Below are 27,221 nucleotides of genomic sequence, written 5' to 3'. Positions count from 1 at the left end.
GGAAATGTACATGGTCATAAGTCAGTGCCTTCAGTAAAATATGGGGCAACATTATATCATCTATTTATGATTGAGAGATTTTATTTAAAGCCATATGAGCTCAGGCATTCACAGACCAGTCAGTGAAGTGAATGGCTACTCCTGCATTGGAACATAACTACAAGGAAATCACCAACTCTGTGCAGCCAGTGACTTTTACAGCGGAGAGCTTACATCTTCCAAGGAAGAGCTGATCATGCCTAGAAGAATGCCATTCTCTACCCTGATAAACATTATTTAAAAAAAAACATTTTCTTTTTACTCTGCATCTGGCCATATTAAAATCAGTGCTTGCTTAAATGACAGTAAGTGACAAAAAGTATTCCATTCTCAAATACTGATAATCCAATCTTAAGTGCAAAAAAATTAAATGACAATTTATGGACAAAATTTATCAGATATACATGTCTAAAAGTAACCTACTAAAATAGAGAGGGTGTTAAAGAAAAAAGGCACTTAGAAATATTGAAAATATTACATAACACTAATCTAGAATAAAAGTGCTACATCTTGGATGTTAATTACTTTAAAGTAAATGACAGCTCTGCAACTTTGTCCCAGAACTAAAATGATACAACTTTGTCCCCCAATAAATATGTTGTATATTTTTCAGATGATTTGTTGTTTTTTGACTGTAAAAAGGATACAGTTAATTTCATAATTACAAAACAACTCTAATTATGTAATTTTGCATAAAACACTTACTTTTGTTTCATGTCAATTTTCGTAAAATCTGTGCCAAGGAAAACAAAAATGACTGAACTCATTACAAACGTTTTTACATGAAATTGTACTCATTGGGAGATCTCTTAATGCTTGCTGGGCTGCATCAAGCAAAACCTCTTTTCCTGACTAAAACACGATGTCCATTAAACTCTGAAAGTGCCAATTAGACCTGTTTATTCTTGTTTACGTTTGGTTTCCTTTCAAACAATAGCCTATATGAGTAGAGTAGGCTGAAAGGATTGCTATAATTACATTAATGCACACTTGATATTTCACAATTGCCCTGCTTGTTATTGCAAATGAGATGGGAGGAGAAAGCCATACCTGCCCACTAGTGTTGACTTTATTTGTTAACTTGACTTTACTGAAAGAGATTGGAGCTTTCATCCAGTGTGCCCCAAAGTTCGGGGAGTCTGGGTGGATGTAAACACAACTCTGTGTCAGGGGTTCCGGTTTACCAGCTGGAATCCATTCACCATTCACGTATTTCCAACGATGACTGTCAGCAGCAACAAAGTCTAGCAAGAATGAATACATGGCATTTGGATCCAATCCAGATACACTTATTTTCAGAACTGGAAACATCCGCCTGAAGGAGAGAAAGGGGGGGGTGGGGAGAAAAAAAAAAAATCAGCCTTTCCATTTGGGAAAGCACGTAATGGTAATTGCACTGAAAACAAGGGAAAAGCATAATAACCTTTTTAAAAAATAAAGGCCTGCCTACCATTCACATACAGAGGCTAATTTTCCTATTAATCCAAGCAAACAGATAGGCAACATAGTAAGTAAATGGATTAACAGTGTTCAGTAATTGATTCAAAAATAAATGCAAGATGCAAGTGAGGGTGAGGAGCAACTAGTTTGGAAAAGGAATAGTTTTTGAATTTGTCACTAAGAACTGCAGTAGCATTACTACACCATCTCTACAATGAACATAAGATGTTCCTTTTTTTAAATAAAACCTAGAAACAGTATAATGAATAAAACTAATACATTACTCAATGTTACTCGAGGGAAAAATTGTTCTGTGCATCATAGATAACAAATGCTAAGAGTGCATTAGTGTTAATGAAGCAGCTGCTAATAGTTATCCAAGCTCCTGAAAGAAATAGGAGCAGGAGTAGGCCACTTGGCCCCTCGAGCCTGCTCCACCATTCAAAAAGATCCTGGCTGATCTGATTGTGGCCTTCATTCCACTTTCCTGCCTGCTCCCCCCACCCCTCCATAATCTTTGACACATTTGTAGATGAAAAAATCTGCCTAACTCAGCCTTAAATATATTCAATGACCCAGCTTTCTCTACGCTCTGGGGAAGAGAGTTCCAAAGATTAATGCCCCTCCAAAGAAATTTCTCCTCTTCTCCATCTTAAAAAGGAGACCCCTTATTTTAAAACTGTGCCCCCTAGTTCTACATTCCCCCACAAGAGGAAACATCCTCTCAGCTTCTACCCTGTCAAGCCCACTCAAAACCTTATGTAAATGGGTGGTTGATGGTCGGCACAGACTCGGTGGGCCGAAGGGCCAGTTTCAGTGCTGTATCTCTAAATAAAAAAAAATGAATAAAAATCACCTCTCATTCTTCTAAACTCCAATGAGCATAGGCCCAACCTGCTGAACCTTTTCTCATAAGACAACCCCTTCATCCCAGGAATCAGCCTAGTGAACCTTCTCTGAAGTGCTTCCCATGTAAGTATATCTCTCTGTAAGGGTACCAAAATTGTATACAGTATTATAGGTGCAGTCTCAATGCCCTGAAGAGTTGTAGGAAGGCGTCCCTAATTTTATACTCCATCTCCCTTGCATTAAATAACATTCCATTTGTCATCTTAATTATTTACTGTACCAGCATGCTAACGTTTTGAGATTCTTGTACAAGGACACCCAGATCTCTCTATCACAGCATTGCTGCAGCCTCTTTCCATGTAAATAATATTCTGTTTTTCTATTCTTCCTGCCAAAGTGGAAAACTTCACATTTTCCCACATTATACTCATCTGCCAAATTTTTTGCCCACTCACTTAACCTATCTATATCTCTTTGCCAACACTTTGTATCCTCCTCACAATTTGCTTTCCTACCTATCTTTGTATCATCCCAAATTTGGTTACAATATACTCAGCCCTATCATCCAAGTCATTAATATAGATCGTAAATAGTTGAGACCCCAGCACTGATCCCCGTGGCACTCCACTAGCTATAGCTTGCCAACCTGAAAATGCCCCATTTTTCCTGACTGTTTGCTGTTAGTTAGCCAATCCTCAATCCATGCTAGTATATTAACCCCAACACCATGAGCTCTTATCTTGTGTAGTAACCTTTTATGAGGCACCTTATCAAATGCCTTTCCAAATACAATACATCTACTGGTTCCCCTTTATCCATGTTGCTTGTTATGCTTGTTACATCCTCAAAGAACTCTAATAAATTTGTCAGACATGATTTCCCTTTCATAAACCATTACAACTCTTTTCTTGCTAAGAGTTTCTTCCAAAATTTTTCACATGGGTATAATGATTGTGAGAGCTGCCATTAAATTACCAGGAAATGCAATGCACATAACGTGATTTGAAACAGATGTGGCACAGTGAAGCAGAGAAAATTGCAGATAGAGTGACAAGAAGCTTTCAGAAAGACTGGTGGTCCTGGTAGGGGTAGGCTTCACATGCCACAAACACACTGAATGGGTACCCAAGCTTCATTTTGCCAAGCATGTCCAGGTATCAGGTACCTTTCTGCAATACAGCAAATATGCACAAGAGAAGGAAGAGCTGACAAGTAGAACTATACAATTCATTAACATAGGATTATTAATGATCCTGTACACAGAGTTAGCACATTCTTGAAAAGGATTGCTAAAATTTACTAAATTTGCTGATATTCACCTAGCATCATTGCATTATATTTATTAATAGGATACAATTATTCAAACTTTATATAATTCCCTCAGCTGCTTTTACAGGTTGTGATATGTCATTGCTTTCCGAAATGTAAGCAGGTAATAAATGCTACTGTGACTAGCCTTGTACCAGCAGCTACAACAGCTTAAAACTGTTGGGTATTGCAGTTTTCTACTTCACTGGCAGCTTCTTTACATGATATACAGAAACTTACATTGATAAAATACAACTGAGGATCAAAGATATATGCTAAAATATTATGATTCGGGTCTTAGTTTTCTTGACTTCATACTATCCTTTCTATGGTAGCTGTTTACTGATCTGGGTCCCTGAAAGCCCATACTATTTACAGTGTCAAGCTGGCTGCAAAAGTTATTTTAATATGTTCTATGCCTATTAAATAATGTTCCAATGTTTAGCAAAAAAAGGCAAGGCAAAACTATACTTATTCCTCTTGCACCATATATTCCTTTCAATATTTGAATGCTTCATTCCTTTATGACTTTCAATGTTTTTAATCCACCAAGAAAGTGCACCTGAACTTCATAGACTTGAGAGTACATCTAAATTACAATTCCTTTGCATTATATTGAAAAAAGTTGCACCAATAATGCAAAGTACTTTTGATGAACAAAATGATTTTCTATTTGTTTTTTTTTTAAAGTAACCCATTCTAGGCATATTGAAGCTGGTAATAAATTGGACAGCAAAAAGTACTCTCACTAGCAATCATTTTAGCACAAGCTACAATGTTTTCTTTGCAAAAAGCAGAAGAGTTGCATTTATGGAACCAAATAAATGCAGCACTTTTTAGTTAGATTTTGTTTTAGATTTTAGAGATACAGCACTGAAACAGGCCCTTCGGCCCACCGAGTCTGTGCCAACCATTAACCACCCATGTATACTAATCCTACACTAATCCCATATTCTTACCACATCCTCACCTGTCCCTATATTCCCCTACCACCTACCTATACTAGGGGCAATTTATAATGGCCAATTTACCTATCAACCTGCAAGTCTTTTGGCTGTGGGAGGAAACCGGAGCACCCGGAGGAAACCCACGCAAACACAGGGAGAACTTGCAAACTCCACACAGGCAGTACCCAGAATTGAACCCGGGTCGCTGGAGCTGTGAGGCTGCGGTGCTAACCACTGCGCCGCCCTAAAGTTACATTGGGCAATTTTCAATTGATGCATAGATTGGGTACGATATATGCTATACCCACATATTAGCTCCAGCAAGAGGCCAGAACTATTTTCACAGTTGGGCTTCATCTAAGTATTTTGGACAAACTGCCAGTACTCAGTAAGCACATCAAGGGAGCTTGGGGTTGGGTCGGGGCACAGAGAATGAAGCAACTCCTCCATGGAACTGCCACAAGTCAGGCCCTAGGGCAGGGAAGGAGGGAATCTGATAGGAGTGGTAAGGGAGCACCAATTGGCCAGCAGCAGGCCTTGATGCTCCTCCTTCTGATCATTTAAAACTCAGTTTTCTGAGCAACCTCCTTTAAGGTTAGGATGCTCGATGCCTGGGCAGAGTATGCACAGCAGACACTATAATGTCATTTTCATGTACAAATGGGCAGACTCCTACAACGGACTGATTTAAAGATTTTAATAAGCCTGTTACAGATAGAAGCATTCACCACCCATTTCAAAGCCTGCCTGGAAATCACAATAGCGGACATTACTTTTTCTCAATTTTCAACTGCTGGACCCCAGCCCCATTTTCCAACAGAAAAGGGGTAGGAGTCAGTTGAAAAACAATTCTCCCTTGGTTTCCCACTTTTTCATCAGAACCATTTGGAACAAAGGCATTTGACTGTTCCAGAGAGCACGACAAAATTAGAAATATTTTAAAGGTTCCAACTCAATAACTGCTTGGCTAGTCGCTCAGCAGCAGCATCACAAGTATATACTGTTTTTTTAGTTCAATGTCAGTTGTAACACATTCCATCTCGTGCAAAGTGCGCAGAATAAATTGGTGCTTTCCGGAGAGTGCATTAAAATGAGAAAATATTTTAACCTTCACTCGTTTAACAGAAATTTTCATCCAAAGAAGGTCTGCATTTAGCATTTTTTGCTTTAGAAAATCATTTTGGCACATTATATATACATACCTGTTTTAAATCACTGGGTCTCTACAACTAAAAAGTAATGTCCTTCAGAATTCAAAAGAGTATTCATAAGGACGAGACTGTTCTGTAAATTAGTGTAGAGTGCTCTCATTGCTAGGAACTGGGTTCCATTCGAGCACAGACTGGATAAGGATTTTAGATTTCTGCTGTGTGCCACATTCTATAAACTAATTTCATCACGCTTTGCACGATGGGGTAAATTTTTAAAATTAGCTCTCTGGTGCTGAGCTTGAATGGCAGAGTGCAATTTGCAAATTGAGATGTGGAGGTCATGATTTTCTGTTTATTAATTTTAATGGATGGAGAATTGTGCATGATGCACTGGCCTGCACCCCTAAATTCACAATATGCATTTGTGTTGTGCACAGCATTGTGCCACACATGCTAATTCTTCAAATCCAACCTTTTAGTCAGCCAACTGGATAGTTTGAAAATTCTTGCCTGACTTTTCCCTTGTGTAACTGGTGCCTGCACATTTTTGGCCCTTCCATCTGTGCAAGTGAAGTAAGTAACACTGTTTCACTCTTTTCGGTTAGATTTATTTCAATAAATACGTTTCTTCACTGTCGCTGGGTCAAAATCCTGGAACTCCCTTCCCAAAGCACTGTGGGTGTACCTACCTCACAAGGATTGCAGCGGTTCAAGAAGGCAGCTCACCACCACCTTCTCAAGCGCAATTAGGGGTGGGCAATAAATGCTGGCCTAGCCAGCGACGCCCACATCCCATGAATGAATAAAAAAAAAATCAAGCATGTTTCAGATATCTGGATCATTGGGATCTCTTCGGGGACAGGTGGGACCTGTACAAGGAGGACGGGTTGCATCTAAACTGGAGGGGCACAAATATCCTGGCTGCTAGATTTGCTAGCGTCACTCGGGAGGGTTTAAACTAGTGTGGCAGGGGGGTGGGAACCAGAGCAGTAGGACAGCAGGTGAAATAAATGAGGGGTAACTAGTAAATAAGGCCAGTAAGACGAAGAGGAAGAGCAGGCAGGGTGATGTTGCTGAGCACAGCGGGACTGGTGGTCTGAAGTGCACTTGTTTCAATGCGAGAATTATAACAGGTAAGGCAGATGAACCTAGAGCATGGATTAGTACTTGGAACTATGATGTTGTTGCTATTACAGAGACTTGGTTGAGGGAAGGACAGGATTGGCAGCTAAATGTTCTGGGATTTAGAAGCTTCAGGCAGGATAGAGGGGGATGTAAAAGGGGTGGGGGGGGGTTGCATTACTGGTTAAGGAGAATATCATAGCTGTAATGCGGGAGGACACCTCGGAGGGGTCATGTAGCGAGGCAATATGGGAGGAGCTCAGGAATAGGAAGGGTGCAGTCATGATGTTGGGGGTTTACTACAGGCCTCCCAGCCAGTGGGAGAGAAAGGAGCAGATATGTAGACAGATTTTGGAAAGATGTAAAGGGTTGTAGTGGTGGGTGATTTTAACTTCCCCTAGATTGACTGGGACTCACAGTGCTAGGGGCTTGGATGGGGCAGAATTTGTAAGGAGCATCGAGGAGGGCTTCTTGAAACAATATGTAGATAGTCCAACTAGGGATAGGGCCGTACTGGACCTGGTATTGGGGAATGAGCCCGGCCAGGTGTTCGAAGTTTCAGGAGGGGAGCATTTCAGGAACTGTGACCATAATTCCATACGTTTTAAGGTACTTGTGGATAAGGATAAGAGTAGTCCTCTGGTGAAGGTGCTAAATTGGGGGAAGGCTAATTATAACAATATTAGGCAGGAACTGAAGAATTTAGATTGGGGCGGCTGTTTGAGGGTAAATCAACATCTAACATGTGGGAGTCTTTCAAACGTCAGTTGATTAGAATCCAGGACCAGCATGTTCCTGTGAGGAAGAATAATAAGTTTGGCAAGTTTCGGGAACCTTGGATAATGAGGGATATTGTGAGCCTAGTCAAAAAGAAAAAGGAAGCATTCGTAAGGGCTGGAAGGCTGGGAACAGACGAAGCCCTTGAGGAATATAAAGACAGTAGGAAGGAACTTAAGGAAGGAGTCAGGAGGGCTAAAAGAGGTCATGAAAAGTCATTGGCAAACAGTATTAAGGAGAATCCCAAGGCTTTTTATACGTATATAAAGAGCAAGAGGGTAACCAGGGAAAGGGTTGGCCTACTCCAGGACAGAGGAGGGAATCTATGTGTGGAGCCAGAGGAAATGGGCGAGGTAATAAATGAGTACTTTGCATCAGTATTCATCAAAGAAAAGGACTTGGTGGATGATGAGTCTAGGGAAGGGAGTGTAGATAGTCTGGGTCATGTCGTTATCAAGAAGGAGGAGGTGTTGGGCGTCTTGCAAAGCATTAAGGTAGATAAGTCCCCAGGGCCTGATGGGATCTACCCCAGAATACTGAGGGAGGCAAGGGAAGAAATTGCTGGGGCCTTGACAGAAATCTTTGTATCCTCCTTGGCTACAGGTGAAGTCCCAGAGGGCTGGAGAATAGCCAATGCTGTTCCTTTATTTAAGAAGGTTAGCAAAGATAATCCAGGAAATTATAGGCCAGTGAGCCTTACGTCAGTGGTAAGTAAATTATTAGAGAGGATTCTTCGGGACAGGATTTACTCCCATTTGGAAACAAATGAAATGAACTTATTAGCGAGAGGCAGCATGGTTTTGTGAAGGGGAAGTCGTGTCTCACTGATTTGATTGAGTTTTTTGAGGAAGTGACGAAGATGATTAATGAAGGAAGGGCAGTGGATGTTGTCTATATGGACTTCAGTAAAGCCTTTGACAAGGTCCCTCATGGCAGACTGGTACAAAAGGTGAAGTCACACGGGATCAGAGGTGAGCTGGCAAGATGGATACAGAACTGGCTCAGTCATAGAAGACAGAGGGTAGCAGTGGAAGGGTGCTTTTCTGAATGGAGGGATGTGACTAGTGGTGTTCTGCAGGGATCAGTGCTGGGACCTTTGCTGTTTGTAGTATATATAAACGATTTGGAGGAAAATGTAGCTGGTCTGATTAGTAAGTTTGTGAACGACACAAAGGTTGGTGGAGTTGCGGATAGTGATGAGGATTGTCAGAGGATACAGCAGGATATAGATCGGTCGGAGACTTGGGCGGAGAAATGGCAGATGGAGTTTAATCTGGACAAATGTGAGGTAATGCATTTTGGAAGATCTAATACAGGTGGGAAGTATACAGTAAATGGCAGAACCCTTTGGAGTATTGACAGGCAGAGAGATCTGGGCGTACAGGTCCACAGGTCACTGAAAGTGGCCACGCAGGTGGATAAGGTAGTCAAGAAGGCATACGGCATGCTTGCCTTCATCGGTCTGGGCATAGAGTATAAAAATTGGCAAGTCATGTTGCAGCTGTACAGAACTTTATTTCGGCCACACTTAGAATATTGCGTGCAATTCTGGTCGCCACACTACCAGAAGGACGTGGAGGCTTTCGAGAGGGTACAGAAGCGGTTTACCAGGATGTTGCCTGGTCTGGAGGGCATTAGCTATGAGGAGAGGTTGGAAAAACTCGGATTGTTTTCACTGGAACGACGGAGGTGGAGGGGCGACATGATAGAGGTTTACAAAGTTATGAGCGGCATGGACAGAGTGGATAGTCAGAAGCTTTTTCCCAGGGTGGAAGAGTCAGTTACTAGGGGGACATAGGTTTAAGCCGCGAGGGGCAAAGTTTAGAGGGGATGTGCGAGGCAAGTTCTTTACATAGAGGGTGGCGAGTGCCTGGAACTTGCTGCCGGGGAAGGTGGTGGAAGCAGGTACGATAGCGACGTTTAAGAGGCATCTTGACAAATGCATGAATAGGATGGGAATAGAGGGATACGGACCCCGGAAGTGCAGAAGGTTTTAGTTTAGACAGGCATCAAGATCGGCACAGGCTTGGAGGGCCGAATGGCTTGTTCCTGTGCTGTACTGTTCTTTGTTCTTGTTTTTCTGGTACCTCTCATTAAAACTCTATCACATCTGGTTTCTTGATCAATCCAAAGGATAAGCAGCCAACTTTATTGTTGGTGCTTACCTCTATGTATCCGCAATTAGAGTAGATAAGTGCATCTTTATTGAAAAAAAATCATTAACTGCCGTCAGTTTGGTTCAGTTAGCACAATTGCCTCCAAGTGAAAAGATGTGGATTTAAGCCCACTCCAAGGTCTAGACAACATAATCTGGATGAACACATTGTGCAGAATTGGGGGAGGCCGAATTGCTGGACAAGCTTTTTCAGATGAGATGTTAACTAAAGCCCTGCCTACCCATTCAGGTTATTTAGGTGATCTCATATTGTTATTTGAAGAAAAGCAGTTGTTCTGGCCAGCATCTATCCTCAACCACAAAACAGATTATCAGATTATTTATCTCATTGCTGTTTGTGTAACCTTGCTCTGTATAAATTGGGTGCCACATTTACCTACATAGCAACAGCAACTAAAGGAAATGAAAGGTTCTATATAAATGCAAATTCTTTCTTCCATCTCATCACTCCTGCAGCATCTGTTCCTTCTTGTTCCTTACAAAAGGTTGAATTTTGTAGCTTTGATGAATCCTCCTTTCCACTCATTTCCCATCCTGATGAAGAAAGTTGGCTTTTTTGCTCAGCAACAAAAACACAGCATCAGTGATGATGCCCAGCTCTACCTCAACACTATCACTCTCAACCTCTCCACTGTCTCCAAACTGTCAGACTGCTTGTCTGTCATCTAGTACTGGATGAGCAGAAATTTCCACCAACTAAATATTGGGAAGGCCAAAGCTGTTGTTTTTGGTCACTGCCACAAACTCCATTCCCTAGCCACCAACTCCATCCCTCTCCCTGGCAACTGTGAGGCAGAACCAGATTGTTCACAACCTTGGTGTCATATTGACCGCAAGATGAGCTTCTGACCCCACATCCACACCATATCTGTAATGTCATCCTACTCCACCATTGCCTCAACTGATCTGCTGCTGAAACCCTCATCCATGCCTTTTTTTTTTTTAAAAACACCTGGACTTGACTATTCCAATTCACTGCTGACTGGCCTCCTACATTCTACCCTCCATAAACTTGAAGTCATCCAAAACTTTGCAGCCTGTGTCCCTACTTGTACCAAGCCATGTTCACCCATCACTACAGTACTTGCTGACCTATATTGTCTCCCAGTCAAGCAACACTGATTTTAAAATTCTCATCCTTGTTTCCTTATTGCTCTAATCTCCTCCAGCCCTACAACCCTCAGATATCTGCGCTCCTCCAATTCTGGTCTCTTTAAAATCAGGGATGATCCCTACTCCACCATTGGTGGCCATGCCTTCAGCTGCCATTGCCCCAAGCCTGGAATTCCTTCACAAAACCCCTCTACCTCACTACCTCCCTTTTAAGACACTCCTTAAAACCTACCTCCTTGACCAAGCTTTTGGTCATCTGCCTGAATATTTCCTTATGTAGCTTGATGTCAAATTTTGTTTGATAATGCTCCTGTGAAGCACACTGGGATGTTTTACTATGTTGAAAGTGCGATATAAATGTAAGTTGTCTATTATTACTTCAGTATTTTTATTGATATTTTGGTATTATATCCCACAATTTAGTTTGATTTTCTATAAAAACAAAGTCCAGAGCCTCGTAATGTATGAAAACTAACTATATTCCATCAGTTGCATTGTTACAGGAAAAATCTCAAATACATAAGACAAGTTTTCTGATCATGGATTTAGAAATTTTTGAAGGGTGTGGGATGGGATGCAGGTGAGGAATAGAGTTTCCACCTTCACATAGAAGTGGCAACTGGAGCTGGTAGTGCTGGAGTGCATAGAGCAAGATTGGGACCAGTTAATGTTTTAGCCACTGAACTCGGGTAGGATCTGTCCCCGGTGTTGCGAAGGATGGGCCTGGTCACATTGCCGCGGAACGCTCCATGCAGTTGGACCGTGCCGTACCACCTATCCTTCGTGGAGCAGTTTCTGCGGGAAAACACCTTTGACCACCGATCCATCAGGCAGTGATCTGCACGGAATGTCCTCAAGGCCCTACGGGAAAAGGAGACGGGGGATCCTGTCAGATGGTTCCCCGAGCAGACCGTCAAAGTCATTTGGCGGAATGCCTCATCACCAGAACTTTCAAACAAGCACCAAGACGTAGCTTGGCTGGTGGTGAGAAGGGCCCTCCCAGTCAGATCCTTCATGCATGCCCGAAGTCTCGCCCCCTCCGCGCAATGCCCCCGCGGTGGCTGTGGTGGGAAGAGACGGTTGCCCACCTCCTCCTGGAATGTGTCTTTGCAAAGCAGGTGTGGAAAGAGATGCAGTGGTTTTTGTCGAGGTTCATCCCAAGCAGCTCTGTAACACAGGTGTCTGTGCTCTACGGGCTGTTCCCAGGGACGCACAGCGAGACAAACATCAACTGCTGCTGGAGGACTATCAATTCGGTGAAAGACGCCCTTTGGTCTGCCCGAAACTTGCTGGTCTTCCAGCGCAAAGAGTTGTCCACCACCGAATGTTGCTTACTGGCACATTCCAAGGTCCAGGACTACGTGCTGAGGGACGCACTAAAGCTTGGGGCAGCCGCAACAAAGGCTCAATGGGGAAAGACCACAGTGTAAGGTCTCCCCACCAAGCTGAACTGAGGGGCTGGATCCATGGGAAACCCCTCGAACTGTATCGGAAAAATTTTCATTTGCTGTAAAATGTAAAAATGTTAATGGCATGACAAATGAAATGGAAGGGTTGTGAGGCAACTCATGATTGTATTGAAGGAAACTGATCTCCCTTGCAATGTTTGTATTTTTTGGTGCTGTTTGAAACTGTTTGGCAATGTAATTTTTACAGATTTTTATGAATGAAGTATATTTTGGAAATTAAAAAAAAGGGTAGGAGTGGAATTGTTTCTCGGCCTTTTGGCTAAGATCAAGTGTAGTATCTGTTCTTATCAGTACTTACTTGGCAGAGGAGATGCCATGATCAGTGGCTTTTGATTCTGGGTAGGCCTTTAGTAAAATGGCTATAACCAATCTTCGAGCTTCAGGCCAGGGAGTGCGTAACACCGTTTGGGTGGTGATGAAGGACAAGGAAGAAGGAGATGCACCGGTCGATCGCACCTTCATCAAGAAAATCCTCATCGATTGCTGTGGATTTCAAGCTACAGACATCGTCTGCTTGCAGGATTTCCCCAGCAGTGGATATTTCAACGTGACTTTCAAGAATGTGGCGGGATGCATCAAGTTCCTGAAGGCGTTCAAGGAGAAAGGGAACCTGGCGCCACTGTCGATCCTCACAGCGGAGCCTCTCTTCACGCTTCCATCACAACGTGATCGGGTGGTGACAATTCTCCTCTACAACGCCCATGTTCCTGTGGTGGATGTACTCACCTTTCTCACCAGGTATGTCGAGGTGGCCGGCAGCAGCACTGATGTCAAGGACCCCTTTGGGATTTGGACCAGCAAGCAGCAGGTCAAGGTGACCTTGAATGTCGAAGCCAGTGGAGCCATTATCCACCCTCCCTCCAGCTTTGCTATCGGGGGAAGTCGAGGCTTCTTGGGGCGGGGCAGCCCAGAATTTGTCGCACCTGTGGCAAACCTGGTCATGTGGCTGCTAACTGCAGCACGGTTGTCTGCAAGAACTGCAAGGAGGAAGGCCATCAGACCAAGGACTGTAAGCAGACTAAGTGTTGCAACTTGTGCAGTGTGGCAGGCCACCTCTACAAAACCTGCCCCAAACGCTGCCTCAGTTATGCTCAGGCGGCAAGGGCCAAGGAAAGGCCGGGAGAAGGTTCGACGAAGGCGTCCGGTGCTGGAAAGGAGACCAGCAACCTTCTCCGCAGCAAGGAAAGTATACCTGAGAAGAAAGGGGAGGCAGCTGAAACCAGTGACCCAGCACCGGAAACCCCTCCTCCACAGACAGAATCAATGGAGGAGGAGGCAGCAGATGGACAAACAGGTCAGTGGCAAGTGGTACAAAAGGAAAACCACAAAGAAAAGACCTCCAAAAGCAGAACAGGCCTCCACCCAAATCAGTGGCAAGAGGAGGCTACTGTCTGAGACAGACTACAGCAGCTCCTCCTCACTGGACGAGGAAGTGCTGGAATGACGGCCCCTTCAAAAGAGGCGGCAGAACTCAAACGAGCTGGAAGATAAAGCCCCTCAGCCTCCGGGCACTGTAAGCTGTGATGGGCCCGGCGTGCCCCAACCCCAAAGCACCACACCTCGCGACATGGCCAGCGCATCCCAGCTCCGGGACACCGAGAGCAAAGACACGTCTGGCACACCTCAGCTCCGGGAAGCCGGGAGCAGTGATGTTTTCGAGGAGGAACAGAGGCGAACAGCAGAGGACAGCCCAATCCTTGCTGCCTACAAGACCCCTCTGATGTCACCTCAGCGGAACAAACCCTGCATGAAAAACCAGGAGGGATTTCTGAGCCCAACGAACGTGAAACAGCTTGCGTACACTATGGGTATGCAGGAACATCCCGAAGGACTGGAACTAGCAAGGACAAATGGTATGGGAAGCAAGAGCTAACTTTAAAAAAATGGGTATAAGGATTGCTTCAATTAATGTGCGTAGCATTAAATCCACTACGCGATGTGTTTCAACCTTGGATTACCTCGCCAAGGTCAAAGCCGACCTACTGTTTCTGCAGGAGTGTGGAATACCACACCTCAGCACCTACAGACAATGGTCGCGATGGTGGTCCCACGAGCTATCGATCTGGTCAGGGGGTAATGATTGCCATTCCTCCAGCATGGGTATTCTGCTGCGGGGAGGTAACTTCACCTTCTCCGAAGTTAAGGAGGTGGTGGCGGTCGCTTCCTCGTAGTAGATGTAATGTACAACAACGCTCCGCTCCGGTTGATCAACGTGTACGCCCCGGTTCAATGCAGCGAGCGGCTGACCGTCTTCCAGCAGCTCCCACTGCTGCTGGCGATGTCCAGGCCGGTCATCCTAGGTGGTGACTTGAACTGCATCATTGATGCAGCTGGACGATCCGGCAGAGACGACAGCAAACTGGACGCCATGTCCAGATTCCTAATAGAAATAGTAAAAGATGCCAAACTGCACGACGTCTTCAGCAAACCTGCAGACGGAGTGCAGCGTAGATACACATGGTCAAGAACGGACGCCTCTGCCCGTTCCAGGATTGACTTCCTGTTTGTGTCCGATGCTGTCACGGTCGGATCCACCAACGTCAAGCCAGCATTCTTCTCTGACCACTGCCTCTTACTGGCCGACTGTCACTTACAGGACAACCAGCAGGTTGGTAGGGGGACATGGAAGCGCAATGCTACACTGCTAGCCCCAGAGAACGTTGAGGAACTCGAAAGGGATTACAAAGCTTGGAGGACCATGAAACCCCTCTTTGAGTCTCCAGTTCACTGGTGGGAGTCGATCAAGGAGAACATCAAGAGGTTCTTTATCCTCAAAGGTGTTCAGAGGGCGAGAGAGAGAGAGACAGAGGGAAATGTCCCGACTCCAGAAAAGTATGCAAAATCTGCTCTGGCTGCAGGCAATGGGGGTCGAGGTCAAGGAGGACCTCCAAGAGGTGAAGAGCCAGCAGGCCTCGGCTTTGCCACGGAGGCTCCAAGATCATCTTCCGGTCCAGAGTCCACTCCATCGAGCAGGATGAGACGTGCTTGCGTTACTTCTTCCAAAAGGTACACAGAGAGAGCTCTGTTATCAGCAGCCTGAAGGAAGAGGATGGCTCGGTAACATCATCGCAGTCCGACATACTAAGGATCAGCAAATCCTTTTATGCTGGGCTGCATGACGCGAAGCCCACAGACAGCAGAGCCTCCCAGTCCTTCCTGTCATCTATCACAGAGATCTTAGATGACAGCATGAGGGAGAGACTGGACAAGCCGTTAACTCTGGACGAGCTGACCAAAGCCGTCAAGTCCTTCGAGACGAGTAAAACTCCTGGAAGCGACGGCTTACCGGTCGAGTTGTATTCAGTCCTGTGGGACTGCGTCGGCCTGGACCTGCTGGAAGTATACGTGAGTATGCTCCTGGCCGGCAGCATGTCAGAATCCATGAGGAAAGGCATCATCACCCTCATAGACAAGTGGAAGGGGGAGAGGGCAGAAATCAGAAATTGGCAGCCCATCTCACTGCTTAATGTTGACAAGATTCTGTCCAAAGTCATAGCCAGTCGAGTCAAGTCTGCTCTGGAGTTGGTGATCCACCCTGATCAGACCTGCACTGTACCCTGCAGGAAGATCTCTGATAGTCTTGCGCTACTCAGGGATACGATCGCCTATGTACGGGACAGGAGGGTGGACACCTGCCTCATCAGCCTGGACCAGGAGAAGGCCTTTGACAGGATATTGCACACCTACATGATGGACGTGCTTTCCAAAAGGGGGTTTGGGGAGGGAATCTGCAATTGGATCAAACTGCTCTACACAAACATCAGTAGCGCAGTCTCAATCAACAGGTGGGAATCAGAAAGTTTCCCGATCCAATCTGGAGTGAGACAGGACTGTCCTCTCTCCCCGGTCTCGTTTGTTTGCTGTATTGAACCCTTTGCTGAGTCTATTAGGAAGGATGCAAGCACAAGAGGGGTGACAATCCCAGGCAGTGGAGGCACTCAGGTTAAAATCTCCCTGCACATGGATGACGTCGCAGTCTTCTGCTTGGACCCACTGTCCGTGCGCAGACTGATGAGCATCTGTGACCAGTTCGAACTTGCCTTGGGAGCCAAAGTTAACCACGGCAAGAGCGAAGCCATGTTCTTTGGGAACTAGGCTGACCGATCCTTTGTCCCCTTCACCGTCAGGTCAGACTCCCTGAAGGTGCTGGGGATATGGTTCAGAAGGGCCGGAGCATGCAGCAAAACCTGGGAGGATCGAGTAGCCAGGGTACAACACAAGCTGAGCATGTGCTCTCTCTCCATTGTGGGTAAGAACCTGGTCATCAGGTGCGAGGCGCTCACGTTGTTGCTGTACGTGGCGCAGGTCTGGCCCATACCCCACTCCTGCGCCATTTTCTGCTTCATCTGGGCATCCAAAATGGAGTGGGTCCGGAGGGACACGATGTTCAAACCTCTGGATAAGGGCGGGAAAAATGTACCCAACGTCGCCCTCATCCTGATAACTACCTTCGTGTGCGGCTGCATCAAGTTGTGTGTAGATCTCCAGTACACAAACTCCAAGTGTCACTACGTGCTGAGGTTCTATCTGTCCCTGGTGTTTATTTATTTATTTTATTTAGAGATACAGTACTGAAACAGGCCCTTCGGCCCACCGAGTCTGTGCCGACCATCAACCACCCATTTATACTAATCCTACATTAATCCCATATTCCTACCACATCCCCACAATTCCCCTACCACCTACCTATACTAGGGGCAATTTATAATGGCCAATTTATCTATCAACCTGCAAGTCTTTGGCTGTGGGAGGAAACCGGAGCACCCGGAGGAAACCCACGCAGTCACAGGGAGAACTTGCAAACTCCGCACAGGCAGTACCCAGAATCAAACCCGGGTTGCTGGAGCTGTGAGGCTGTAATTCTAACTACTGCGCCACTGTGCCGCCTTGTGTTGCGAAGGATGGGCCTGGTCACATTGCCGCGGAACGCTCCATTCAGTTGGACTGTGCCCTACCACCAATCCTTCCCGGAGCAGTTTCTGCGGAAAAATACCTTTGACCACCGATCCATCAGGCAGTGGTCTGCACGGAATGTCAAGGCCCTACAGGAAAAGGAGACGCTGGATCCTGTCAGATGGTTCCCCGAACAGACCGCCAAAGTCATTTGGCGGAATGCCTCATCACCAGAACTTTCAAACAAGCACCAAGATGTAGCTTGGCTGGTGGTGAGAAGAGCCCTCCCCGTCAGATCCTTCCTGAACGCCCGAGGTCTCACCCCCTCTGCACAATGCCCTCGCGGTGGCTGTGGTGGGGAAGAGATGGTTTCCCACCTCCTTCTGGAATGTGTCTTTGCAAAACAGGTGTGGAAAGAGATGCAATGGTTTTTGTCGAGTTTCATCCCAAGCAGCTCTGTAACACAGGAGTCTGTGCTCTACGGGCTGTTCCCAGGGACGCACACCAAGATAAACATCAACGGCTGCTGGAGGACTATCAATTCAGTGAAAGACGCCCTTTGCTCAGCCTGAAACTTGCTGGTCTTACAGCGCAAAGAGTTGTCCACGACCGAATGTTGCAGACTGGCACATTCCAAGGTCCAGGACTATGTGCTGAGGGACGCACTAAAGCTTGGGGCAGCCGCAGGAAAGGCTCAATGGGGAAAGACCACTGTGTAAGGTCCCCCCACCAAGCTGAAGGTGGGGCTGGATCCATGGAAAACCCCTCGAACTGTATCGGGAAAATTTTCGTTTCATGTAAATTGTATATGGCACGAGAAATGAAATGGAAGGGTTGTGAGGCAACTCATAATTGTATTGAAGGAAACTGACCTCCTTTGCACTGTTTGTAATTTTTGAATTGGTGCTGTTTAGAACTGTTTTGTCATGTATTTTTTTTTTTTTTTTTTTATACAGATTTTTATGAATAAAGTATATTTTGGAAATAAAAAAGGAGTGGAATGCAGGCCAGAGGAGTTTACACTGTCCACCAATTTGGGCCACATGCTCAAACAGCAAGAAAACACACAGTCCCAAATGTTGAGCATCTCAGAAAGAACAGACAGCTGGGACATATGGTCTTATCAGACATATCTTCTGGCTGTGTCTGTGTCGTCTTCTGCTGGTGATTGTCCCTGGGCTACAATCATTTATATAGTGCCTCTAAAAGTAAGAAAATGTCCCAAGGCACTTCACAGCATTATAAAACAGGATATAACACTGAGCAATGCATGGAGATATTAGATCAGATGACCAAAAGCTTTGTCAAAGAAATAGGTTTTGAGGACTGTCTTCAAAGAGGAAAGCAAGATAGAGGCACGGAGAGGTTTAGGGAGAGAATTCCAGAGATTAGGGCCTCGGCAGCTGAATGCATGGCCACCAATGATGGAGTGATTAAAATTGGGGATGCTCAGGAGGCCAGAATTAGATTGAGAGACTGGAGGAGATTACAGAGACAGGGAGGACTGAGGCCATGAAGGGATTGGAACACAAAGATGAAAATTTTAAAATAAAGAAGTTTCTTGACCGGGAGCCAATATAGGTCAGTAAGCACAGGGGTGATAGGTGAACAGGACTTACTGAGAGTTAGGAGACAGGCAGAGATCTGAATGACCTCAAGTTGATGGAGGGTAGAATGTGGGAGACCACCCAGGAGTGCATTGAAATAGTCAAGTCTAGAGGTAAAAAAGGCATGAATGAGGGTTTCAGTAGATGAGCTGAGGCAGAGATAAAGGCAAAGTTTGGGCATGTTACGGAGGTGGAAATAGGCAGTCCTAATGATGGCCTGGATATGTGGTCAGAAGTTTAGACTCAGGGTGTTTCCAGTGACCTGCTTCATAGTAATGCCTGTTTGCATGGCAAAGTTTTGCAATAGGCAACAAACTACAATCATCTTTCCTTGATGGGTGATATTGCAACTGCCTCCCTCAGCTGTCCAAATAACTACACCAAACTTACTGAACTCTGTTACAACATTCAGATGGTATGTTCAGCTGATGTGATGTGTCCTTCATTGTATCACTCTTCAGATTTTGAGCATGGATCTCAAGGGCATCAAGAGCTCAGCCTGGAGAGGACATCCTTAATCTAAAAGAAGGCATTTTGTCCAATCTTCCTGCTTCAAATAATATGGCATGATTGGCTGTGATCCTGGTAGCATTCACTGGTTTGAAAGGGGTAGAAGTGAGCCTTTCAGTCACAACTCACTTGACAGCCAAAAAAATGATCGTCTCAATCTATGACAGAGAGAAGCATGCCACTTATGCTGCCATTAGAGGCAGCACTGCCGCCAAGGCTGTATAAGGAGCACATCTTTTATTGGTGCATGCTGTCTTTGAATTGCATAAGCCTCACTTCACTTGCATTGCTCATTTCCTGACAACATTCAGGCACCCACAGGAGTGGGCCAGTTCATAAGTACTGTTTAATCAAAATGTTCAATGAAGCTCTATTTTTCCACCTATCTGCACACTATATTCACTAGCAGCAGAGATATCACCAGCACCATTTCTCCAATCTGTTAAAATTAGGTAGAATCTCAGACAGGTAATGAACATCAGATTTTTTAATGACCAGCAGCAAGGCACGTAGCAGCAGCAGAGAGCAAAGCATGCACCTGCTCTCAGTTGCTGAATTGCAGCTCTGGCGTCATTGTTCCAAGTTGATGGGGGAAGGAAGGTTAGAATTACAGGGAAAAAAGGAGGAATGTTACTTCAGAAATACAACAAAAATATCAAAGCATTACTTCAAGTATTATCAACGTGATTAATATTTAACTGCATAAAAATGGTCCCTGCATTTCAAAAGTAATTAAGTATATATCTGTTTTGAGGTAGGATGCATTCTATAAATGAAAGTCTTCCATCAGTAAATTAAGATTACAATGTAAAATGGTTTCAGTTTGAAATAATGTTAGAATTTTACATTACACAGACCACATACTTTGCTTCAAAGTATGGGGTTTTCTATTCTCCTTTATCTTGCAGTATCTAAAATATATGCTTTGTTATTTGTGCCTACCGTTCCTCAAAGTACTCATTCCATAGATGAGTTAGTTTAATATTTTCTACTGTATTTGTAATAATAGGTTATGATTTAGAATGCACTGCCAGAAAGGATCATGGAAGCCAATTCAACAGTAATTTCTAAAAAGGGAATTGGATAAATACTTGAAGGTACAGGGCTTTAGGGAAAGAGCAAGGGGAGTGGGACTACTTGGATGGGTCTTGCAAAGAACCAGCATAGGCATGATAGGCTGAATGGCCTCCTTCTGTAATATATGACGTTACAAGCATCACTTTTGAAACAGTGAACTATCTTTTATTGAAAAATAGTACCTCTAGGAGGCCAATATAGATATATGAACTGACATAGTAATAGAAATTAGAAACAGGTGAGACAAGGACCAGCAACCCTCAGCAGTCAGATTTATCTATAAAAGGACAAATAGTCCAATTTCCACATAGGTTTTAGTATTTTAAAGGATATTAGTCAAAAAGTGGTGATAGACAAGAAACCCCAGAGAACTGCTAATCAGAGATTTTAAGTGCTTGTGGAAACTACACAATCAGTGCCAACAAGATTCCCAGACAAAATATACCGAATTGTGTATTTTCACAGGGAACCATTAAAATTGCAGTTCACAACTTTTGTTTACATTAGCACTTGGGAGGCAGAGATTCAGAGACTCCATGAAAGAAAAATTATTTTAAAAGTAATATTAACAAGAGGAACAGATGAACAGAAAGAAATAGCAAGAGGGAGAGTAAAAAGAGAAAAGAAATAATCAGAAGGAAGAAATCCAGAAAAATTACAGGAGAGTTGAAAAAAAAAACTGACAAGCGAAAAAAGGGACTGTGAAGAGAAGTATACAGAAACTGAAAACGATCATGTCAGATTAACGAAAGAACATTCTCTACCATGGAGCAGTGAAGGCATAATTTATAGAAATAGTCTTCGTGCTTCCAGAACTTTGTTTTATTGGGAAAACATACGGAACAAAAATACAACAAACAAATCAATCATACAAGTCCAATCATGAAAGAACATTACATATCAATTTCAGCTAAATGTAGAATGATTATTAAAAAAAAACACAATCCTAATGAATTTCTCAGCAAATATTTTATGCTAAGATGGAACTTTGCCTACTGAATACATGTTATTAATTATTCAGAACATTGGATAATTAATAGTAATTTCAAGAGTACCATTGCATTATGAATTTATTTATTTCAACAATTCAAAACATCTGGAACCCTTGTGATATCAGATGTGTATATAACCATTCGATCTTTATTTAGCCTTTTCACTAAGTTGTTTTACTAACCTTCCATTCTTGGTGACAATCATTTCGTTGGTGACTGCTTTGAATTTTTGCCAAAGATTTGCATCTTCCAGGGTGACTTTCAATTGCTTTTCGGTGGGATCTCCTTTCTCACTGCCTGCCACTAACTCACACTCAAGAGCATTCAGCAAACGAGCCACATTGCTCTTCCCCTCGGTTTCATTCATTTTAGCCTAAGACTTTTAGCAGCCAATCCGAAATAAACTAAAACTAAAATAAGACAATATTACACAGCGACTAGTCGCTGAGCATTCCGATTATAAGTAAAACCTACCATTGGATGATGGTTAAATAAACTTTACACTAATGACTTCTCCTGTCACATGATATTCGCCCGAATTACTATTGGTCTCTCTGTATTAATGTCAGCTGTTGCACAGACCGCTAGTCACAAATGCTCACTCGTGTATGTGTAGCCGAAGTTCAGCAATCTGGTGCGCATTGCCATGATAATAAACTCAGCATTGTTAGTTATTTCTGAGCAGGGTGTGTGTTTTTTTTAAATAAAAGCGTATGCTATTTATTGTACAGCTAAAGAAACTGCAGCTAAATTAAAAATATAAAAGAATAGCTCTGAAGTATCGAGTGTTATACTGCAGTGACTTTATAATATCTGCACATTTTCTCAAAGAAAATATATTTTTAACAATGAAAAATGTTAAATTGAAAATGATGATTATTTTGCGATGAAGATGGAAGTTTTAAACCTTATTTACACATTTTAATTCTTGCGGTTTGTAATCTTCGAGTGACTTCCATTTCCATAAAGTAATAAGTAATTTAGAATTAGCTTTATGTGTCTATTATATTGCACTGTTCTAGAGTGTGGCCCTTTTATACATTGCACAGCGAATGTAATAGACTTAAACTAATATGTACGAGAATAATGAATGCCTATATCCTATACATACCGACGTAAAATACAGACACTTCAGATAAAACACGAGGGGATGTTGTCGCTTTGCCATATATTAGGCATCTGTCGCTCTGTCTACATCCATAGGTACCTAGTTGCTTATACTATAGTGTCACCGTAGTTTGACTCGAAACGAAGAAGAACGATATACATAGGAAAGACTTGTTGTGATCAACATAACGTCGAAAAATCGAGTGCCCCAAACTACTTCAATGACACAAATTCAATAAAGAAAGCCCACTCAGTTCAGAATATTGCATATTTATTAATATTTCAATCCTCCAGATTAAAATTAACTAATGCAGATTTGAGGAAAGACGACGGCATAAAGGACACTGAAACATAGTCACAAGTAAGAGTTTCTTGGGGAGAATTTCTAATATTCGGAAACATTGACAATTTCCGACCGACATTTCACCAAATCAGATACCCCAAACCTAACATGTTTGCGGCACGCAATATGTGCAGTTACTTCATAAAGTTCAGTTTTCAGGATTATTCATTGCAAACGTCCAAACGGAAATAAATGCAGTTATATCAAAATGTCAGCGGTTTACTTGAGTTGAAACAAATTTGAACTATAAAACATGGTTAGAAAGCGTTTGCACACTCAAACATACACACACACACACACACACATATATATATCTTCTGGGCCTTCTGAGGCAAACTGTATTACATAGAATACTAATCATTCAAGACATGATGAATACACTTGTATACAATGCTGATAGGTAATATTCGTAAAATTATAAACATATGGTAGTATCTTGCAGGTTAAAACTGGGGAACGATGGTTGGGTATTTTCATTTCTGTACATCCAACTACGATATTTTCTGAAAAAGAGTCATATTCAGCTCGAAACGTTAACTCTGTTTCTCTCTCCACAGATGCTACCAGACCTGCTGAGTATTTCCAGCACTTTCTGTTGTTATTTTAGATTTCCAGCATCCGCAGTATTTTGCTTTTATTTACGATATTTTCTTTATAGTCATTCAACATTTCAGTTAATCTAACATGTTTATGAAGGTAATGTTTTTAGATTGCGATTCTTTGCTTCCCAGGCGACTAAAGGGAACCGTACTAAATTGAACATTAACCCTTTTTTGTGCTGTTCTCTGTCATTATGCTTCTATGCGGGTTTAGTCATTAAGTTATTACTTTATATGTGAAGTAAATCACAACTCTTTTCATTGTGTCTTTTAATAATTTAAGACCACGATAATTGTATATGAAAAAAGTAAACGCAGTTTCAAAGATGCTTCTTGCTTATCAGATTGTACTTTTTCTTTCTGGTGTAGTAAACAGAGAAACACTTATACCTGCTTTAATTATCGAACCATAATTTTCTGTCTAAAGGGCCGGTTTCTTGTTATTCCCTCAGTGCAACTCTGGAAAGTTCACTCAGCGATATAATTTTATAAATAACCCCTTTCCTTTCGCTGCACGAGAGAATGGTATTTGAATTTTCATTTTTTTTACTGCAGAGAAAATTAAATTCTCCTGTAGTTTTTGCCTTTCATCAATTACATCTTTATGTTTCAGCTTGTTGATGACCAAAGAGTGTCTTATTTATTTCAAGCTCCAAAATAGAGTTTAATTACACGGTAATAGGCAATAAAAGTGTTACCTTTTAAATAATTTCGAAGGAATCGATACAATCGGACTAACGATAATTGTAAATTAGAATACTCTTTAGTTGATTATTTACCAGTATATATTGTTGTCGCTTATACTATATTAGTTTATGTTAATTCGATATGGCATTTGCAGACCTCTCGTATATAATTCCTTTTTTAATTATCTGCCAGGTCATTAAACGAGCATCTGGTGATTTTTCTTTTTAATTTTCTGACTTTGGTGTTAGTTTTCACTGTTATTCTTCCTCTCTGGGTCACCTGTGATTACCTTTCTAACCCCGCTTTGCCCCATTAACCATCCTTTGTACCAGCAATTCTTCATTATGTTTCACAAAGGCCAGGAGATTATAAAAAGAACACACGAAACGCACGATTTAAAAAGAAAGCTCGTCGAGCCTCAAAAAAACACAACACTCGGGAACTTTACCAAAGCACCAATTAGGCGCCTCTGTGTTCTAATAGTTTCCAGCAGCATTGGGGTCGTTTATCTCTGGGAAGTAATGCACAAAAAAAAATTAACACTTGGTGGCGGAAAACCTCTGAAATGAATAAACACATGATTGAAACGAAAACAGAAAATGCTGGACATACTCAGCAGGTCAGGCAGCATCTGTGGAGAGAAATCGAGCAAACATTTCAGGTCGATGACCTTTCATCAGAACATGATTGGGTTAGGTGCAGAATCATAAAGGCCCAGGGATTGTTTCAGGGTATGGTGGTATTTCTTTGGTAATGCACAATGTTTTAGGAAATGTGTTTCCCTTTTGCTTCATTTTTCGTGCCTGTTCCCGAGGATTTGGACAATTGGTGCATGATGTGGCCAGGAAGAGATACTGTGGTTGCTACATCTTTATTCAGATATGATTTGCATCTTATTACTGGGCAATTCTAATGTCAATGTATCATATAACATCACGATCTGTACAGAAATAGCTGAGAATGTGAAATTTATCCATTGCTTTGCCCCTAAAATTGTATTTCCATATTCAGCTACTCATGGAATCTTAGCTGCTTTTCCTCCTTATTTTATCATTTTGCATATATAGAATAACAGATAGCTAGGAATGAAAGTAGTGATAACCTAAAACACATGATATAACAGTACATTGTTTGATTGTAAATATTAGGATATGTTTTTGAAATATATTTCTCAGTTTGTGAAGGTACAAATTCATACTAGCTAGGTAATTCATTACTGAATAAAACTGCACGCTGGGCTGAGAGAGTCGTGTCCACTGTTGCGACTGGGGGAGTTCAGTTGCAGATGACAGAGAAAAGTTACCCTAAAGACCAACTATGGTGTCAGTCATATTCTCACTTTTGTGATCTGAATCCATAGTGCATTACAATGGAAGAATGAAACCTCTGATATTTGGGGGTTTAAGCCCATTCTCTAGGTCACAGATGTAATGTAACTCAGAGAAAGGCCAATATTGAGGGGGAATAAAAGCATGATTCTGTGGATGCTGGAAATCTGAAATAAAACAGAAAGTGCTGGAAAAACTCAGCAGGTCTGGCAGCATCTGTGGTGAGAGAAGCAGAGTTAATGTTTCAGATCGGTGACCTTTCATCAGAACCTGAGGCAGGATGTCAGTCACTGCAAAAATCCAGTACATCATATTTGTTTACACATTATGTAAAATTTAATGTAGAATACTATATATACTATATCAATGTTTGAGAGGTTGTGAGAAGTTGCAGCCAGTTATTAGTTAACATGATGTAAGTAGAGAACACACTATGAAGACCAGCAGATATATATATCCCACAATAGTTCTGACCTAATAACTTACACCCAACAAAGTCACAGAATCATTTTGGTATGAAGCAGATTCACATTCCATGAATTTTCAATTTTTTTTGTTGATACCATACTTTAATCTGTCAAAGAATTAATTACAATTGATTAGATAAACAGACAATAAAGACAGTTTTAGTAGTGGTCTAAATTTCTTTGTAGTTTGGTTGTGGTGGAGCCAGAACTAGTATGAGTGCTTGTTGCTGTTGCTTTGGTTTCTGGCTTTTAAGTATTTATTGTCCGTGCATCCTTTGAAACAAATGTTCAACGAATAAATAGTTAATAGTTGAACGTTTTGGTGTTTTCCGATTTGTATTTGAAAATTGTTTGCTACTGCTGGTAATCTCTGTTGTATTACTTTTTTGTGTTTTTAAATTAAATAAGCCACTTAAATAGATCCAGTAATCAGGGTTTATTTGTTGAAAGTTACATTATAATATGATAAAACAGAGGCACCCAAAAGTGACTTCAATATTGATTGTCAGTGAAAAATCTTAATCCATTCCTACAACACTCCGCATTCACTGTATACTGTTGATAAAAGCGAGGTTGAATGAATTAAGCCACATTAGGATGAATGGATATATTTATCAGGGGTTGAAATTAAAAATTCTTAGAGGACAACCACAATTCGATTAGAATCCTTTCCAATGATCTACCAGCTGACAGCTCAGCCTGTTGCAGCTCTGTGGAAATAAAATCAATAAATAAACTTATATTTTATAGAACAGTTGAAGTCAAAGACACAGACTATATTTTCTGGACATTTGATTCCACTTAAAATGTATTCATAGTGATTTAGAAAATAAACAACTTCATTGTTTCCGCAAGTTACTGACAGAAGAATAGTATGAAAGAAAAGACTTGCATTTATATAGCACTTTTCACCACCACCAGACATCCCAAAGCACTTTACAGCCAATGTAGTACTTTTGAAGTGCAGTCGCTGTTGTAATATAGGAAACATGGCAGCTAATTTGCACAAACTCCCACAAACAGCAATGTGATAATGATCAGATAATCTGTTTTTGTGATGTTGATTGAGGGATAAATATTGGTTTGTGATGGTGATTTTAAAATGAAAAGATATATAAAAAAATGTACGATTAACCCTGTTGTTCTTTTAATGGACCTAAGATTTAATTTTTGTTCAAAGTAGGATATCAAAGCCAACATTTTGGATGCAAATTAGAACC

General features: G+C 42.3%; 1 protein-coding gene and 1 pseudogene across 1 annotated transcript in view; one reads left to right on the top strand and one right to left on the bottom strand.

Moving 5' to 3' along the window:
- LOC137374212 (T-box transcription factor TBX19-like) overlaps positions 1-21,837 on the bottom strand; it is a 47,102-nt gene extending 25,265 nt beyond the window's left edge. Inside the window, exons 1-2 of the mRNA XM_068039999.1 lie at positions 21,653-21,837; positions 1,090-1,354 (exon numbers count right to left, since the gene is read on the bottom strand). Coding sequence (XP_067896100.1) covers positions 1,090-1,354; positions 21,653-21,837 — 450 coding nt within the window. The remainder of the gene's footprint in view (positions 1-1,089; positions 1,355-21,652) is intronic.
- LOC137374756 (U2 spliceosomal RNA) lies at positions 12,631-12,765 on the top strand (annotated as a pseudogene).
- Positions 21,838-27,221: the final 5,384 nt, after the last annotated feature.

The sequence above is a fragment of the Heterodontus francisci genome, chromosome 10 (genome assembly GCF_036365525.1).
Source record: "Heterodontus francisci isolate sHetFra1 chromosome 10, sHetFra1.hap1, whole genome shotgun sequence".
Taxonomy (NCBI): domain Eukaryota; kingdom Metazoa; phylum Chordata; class Chondrichthyes; order Heterodontiformes; family Heterodontidae; genus Heterodontus; species Heterodontus francisci.
This window is presented reverse-complemented; position numbering and strand designations above follow the sequence as displayed.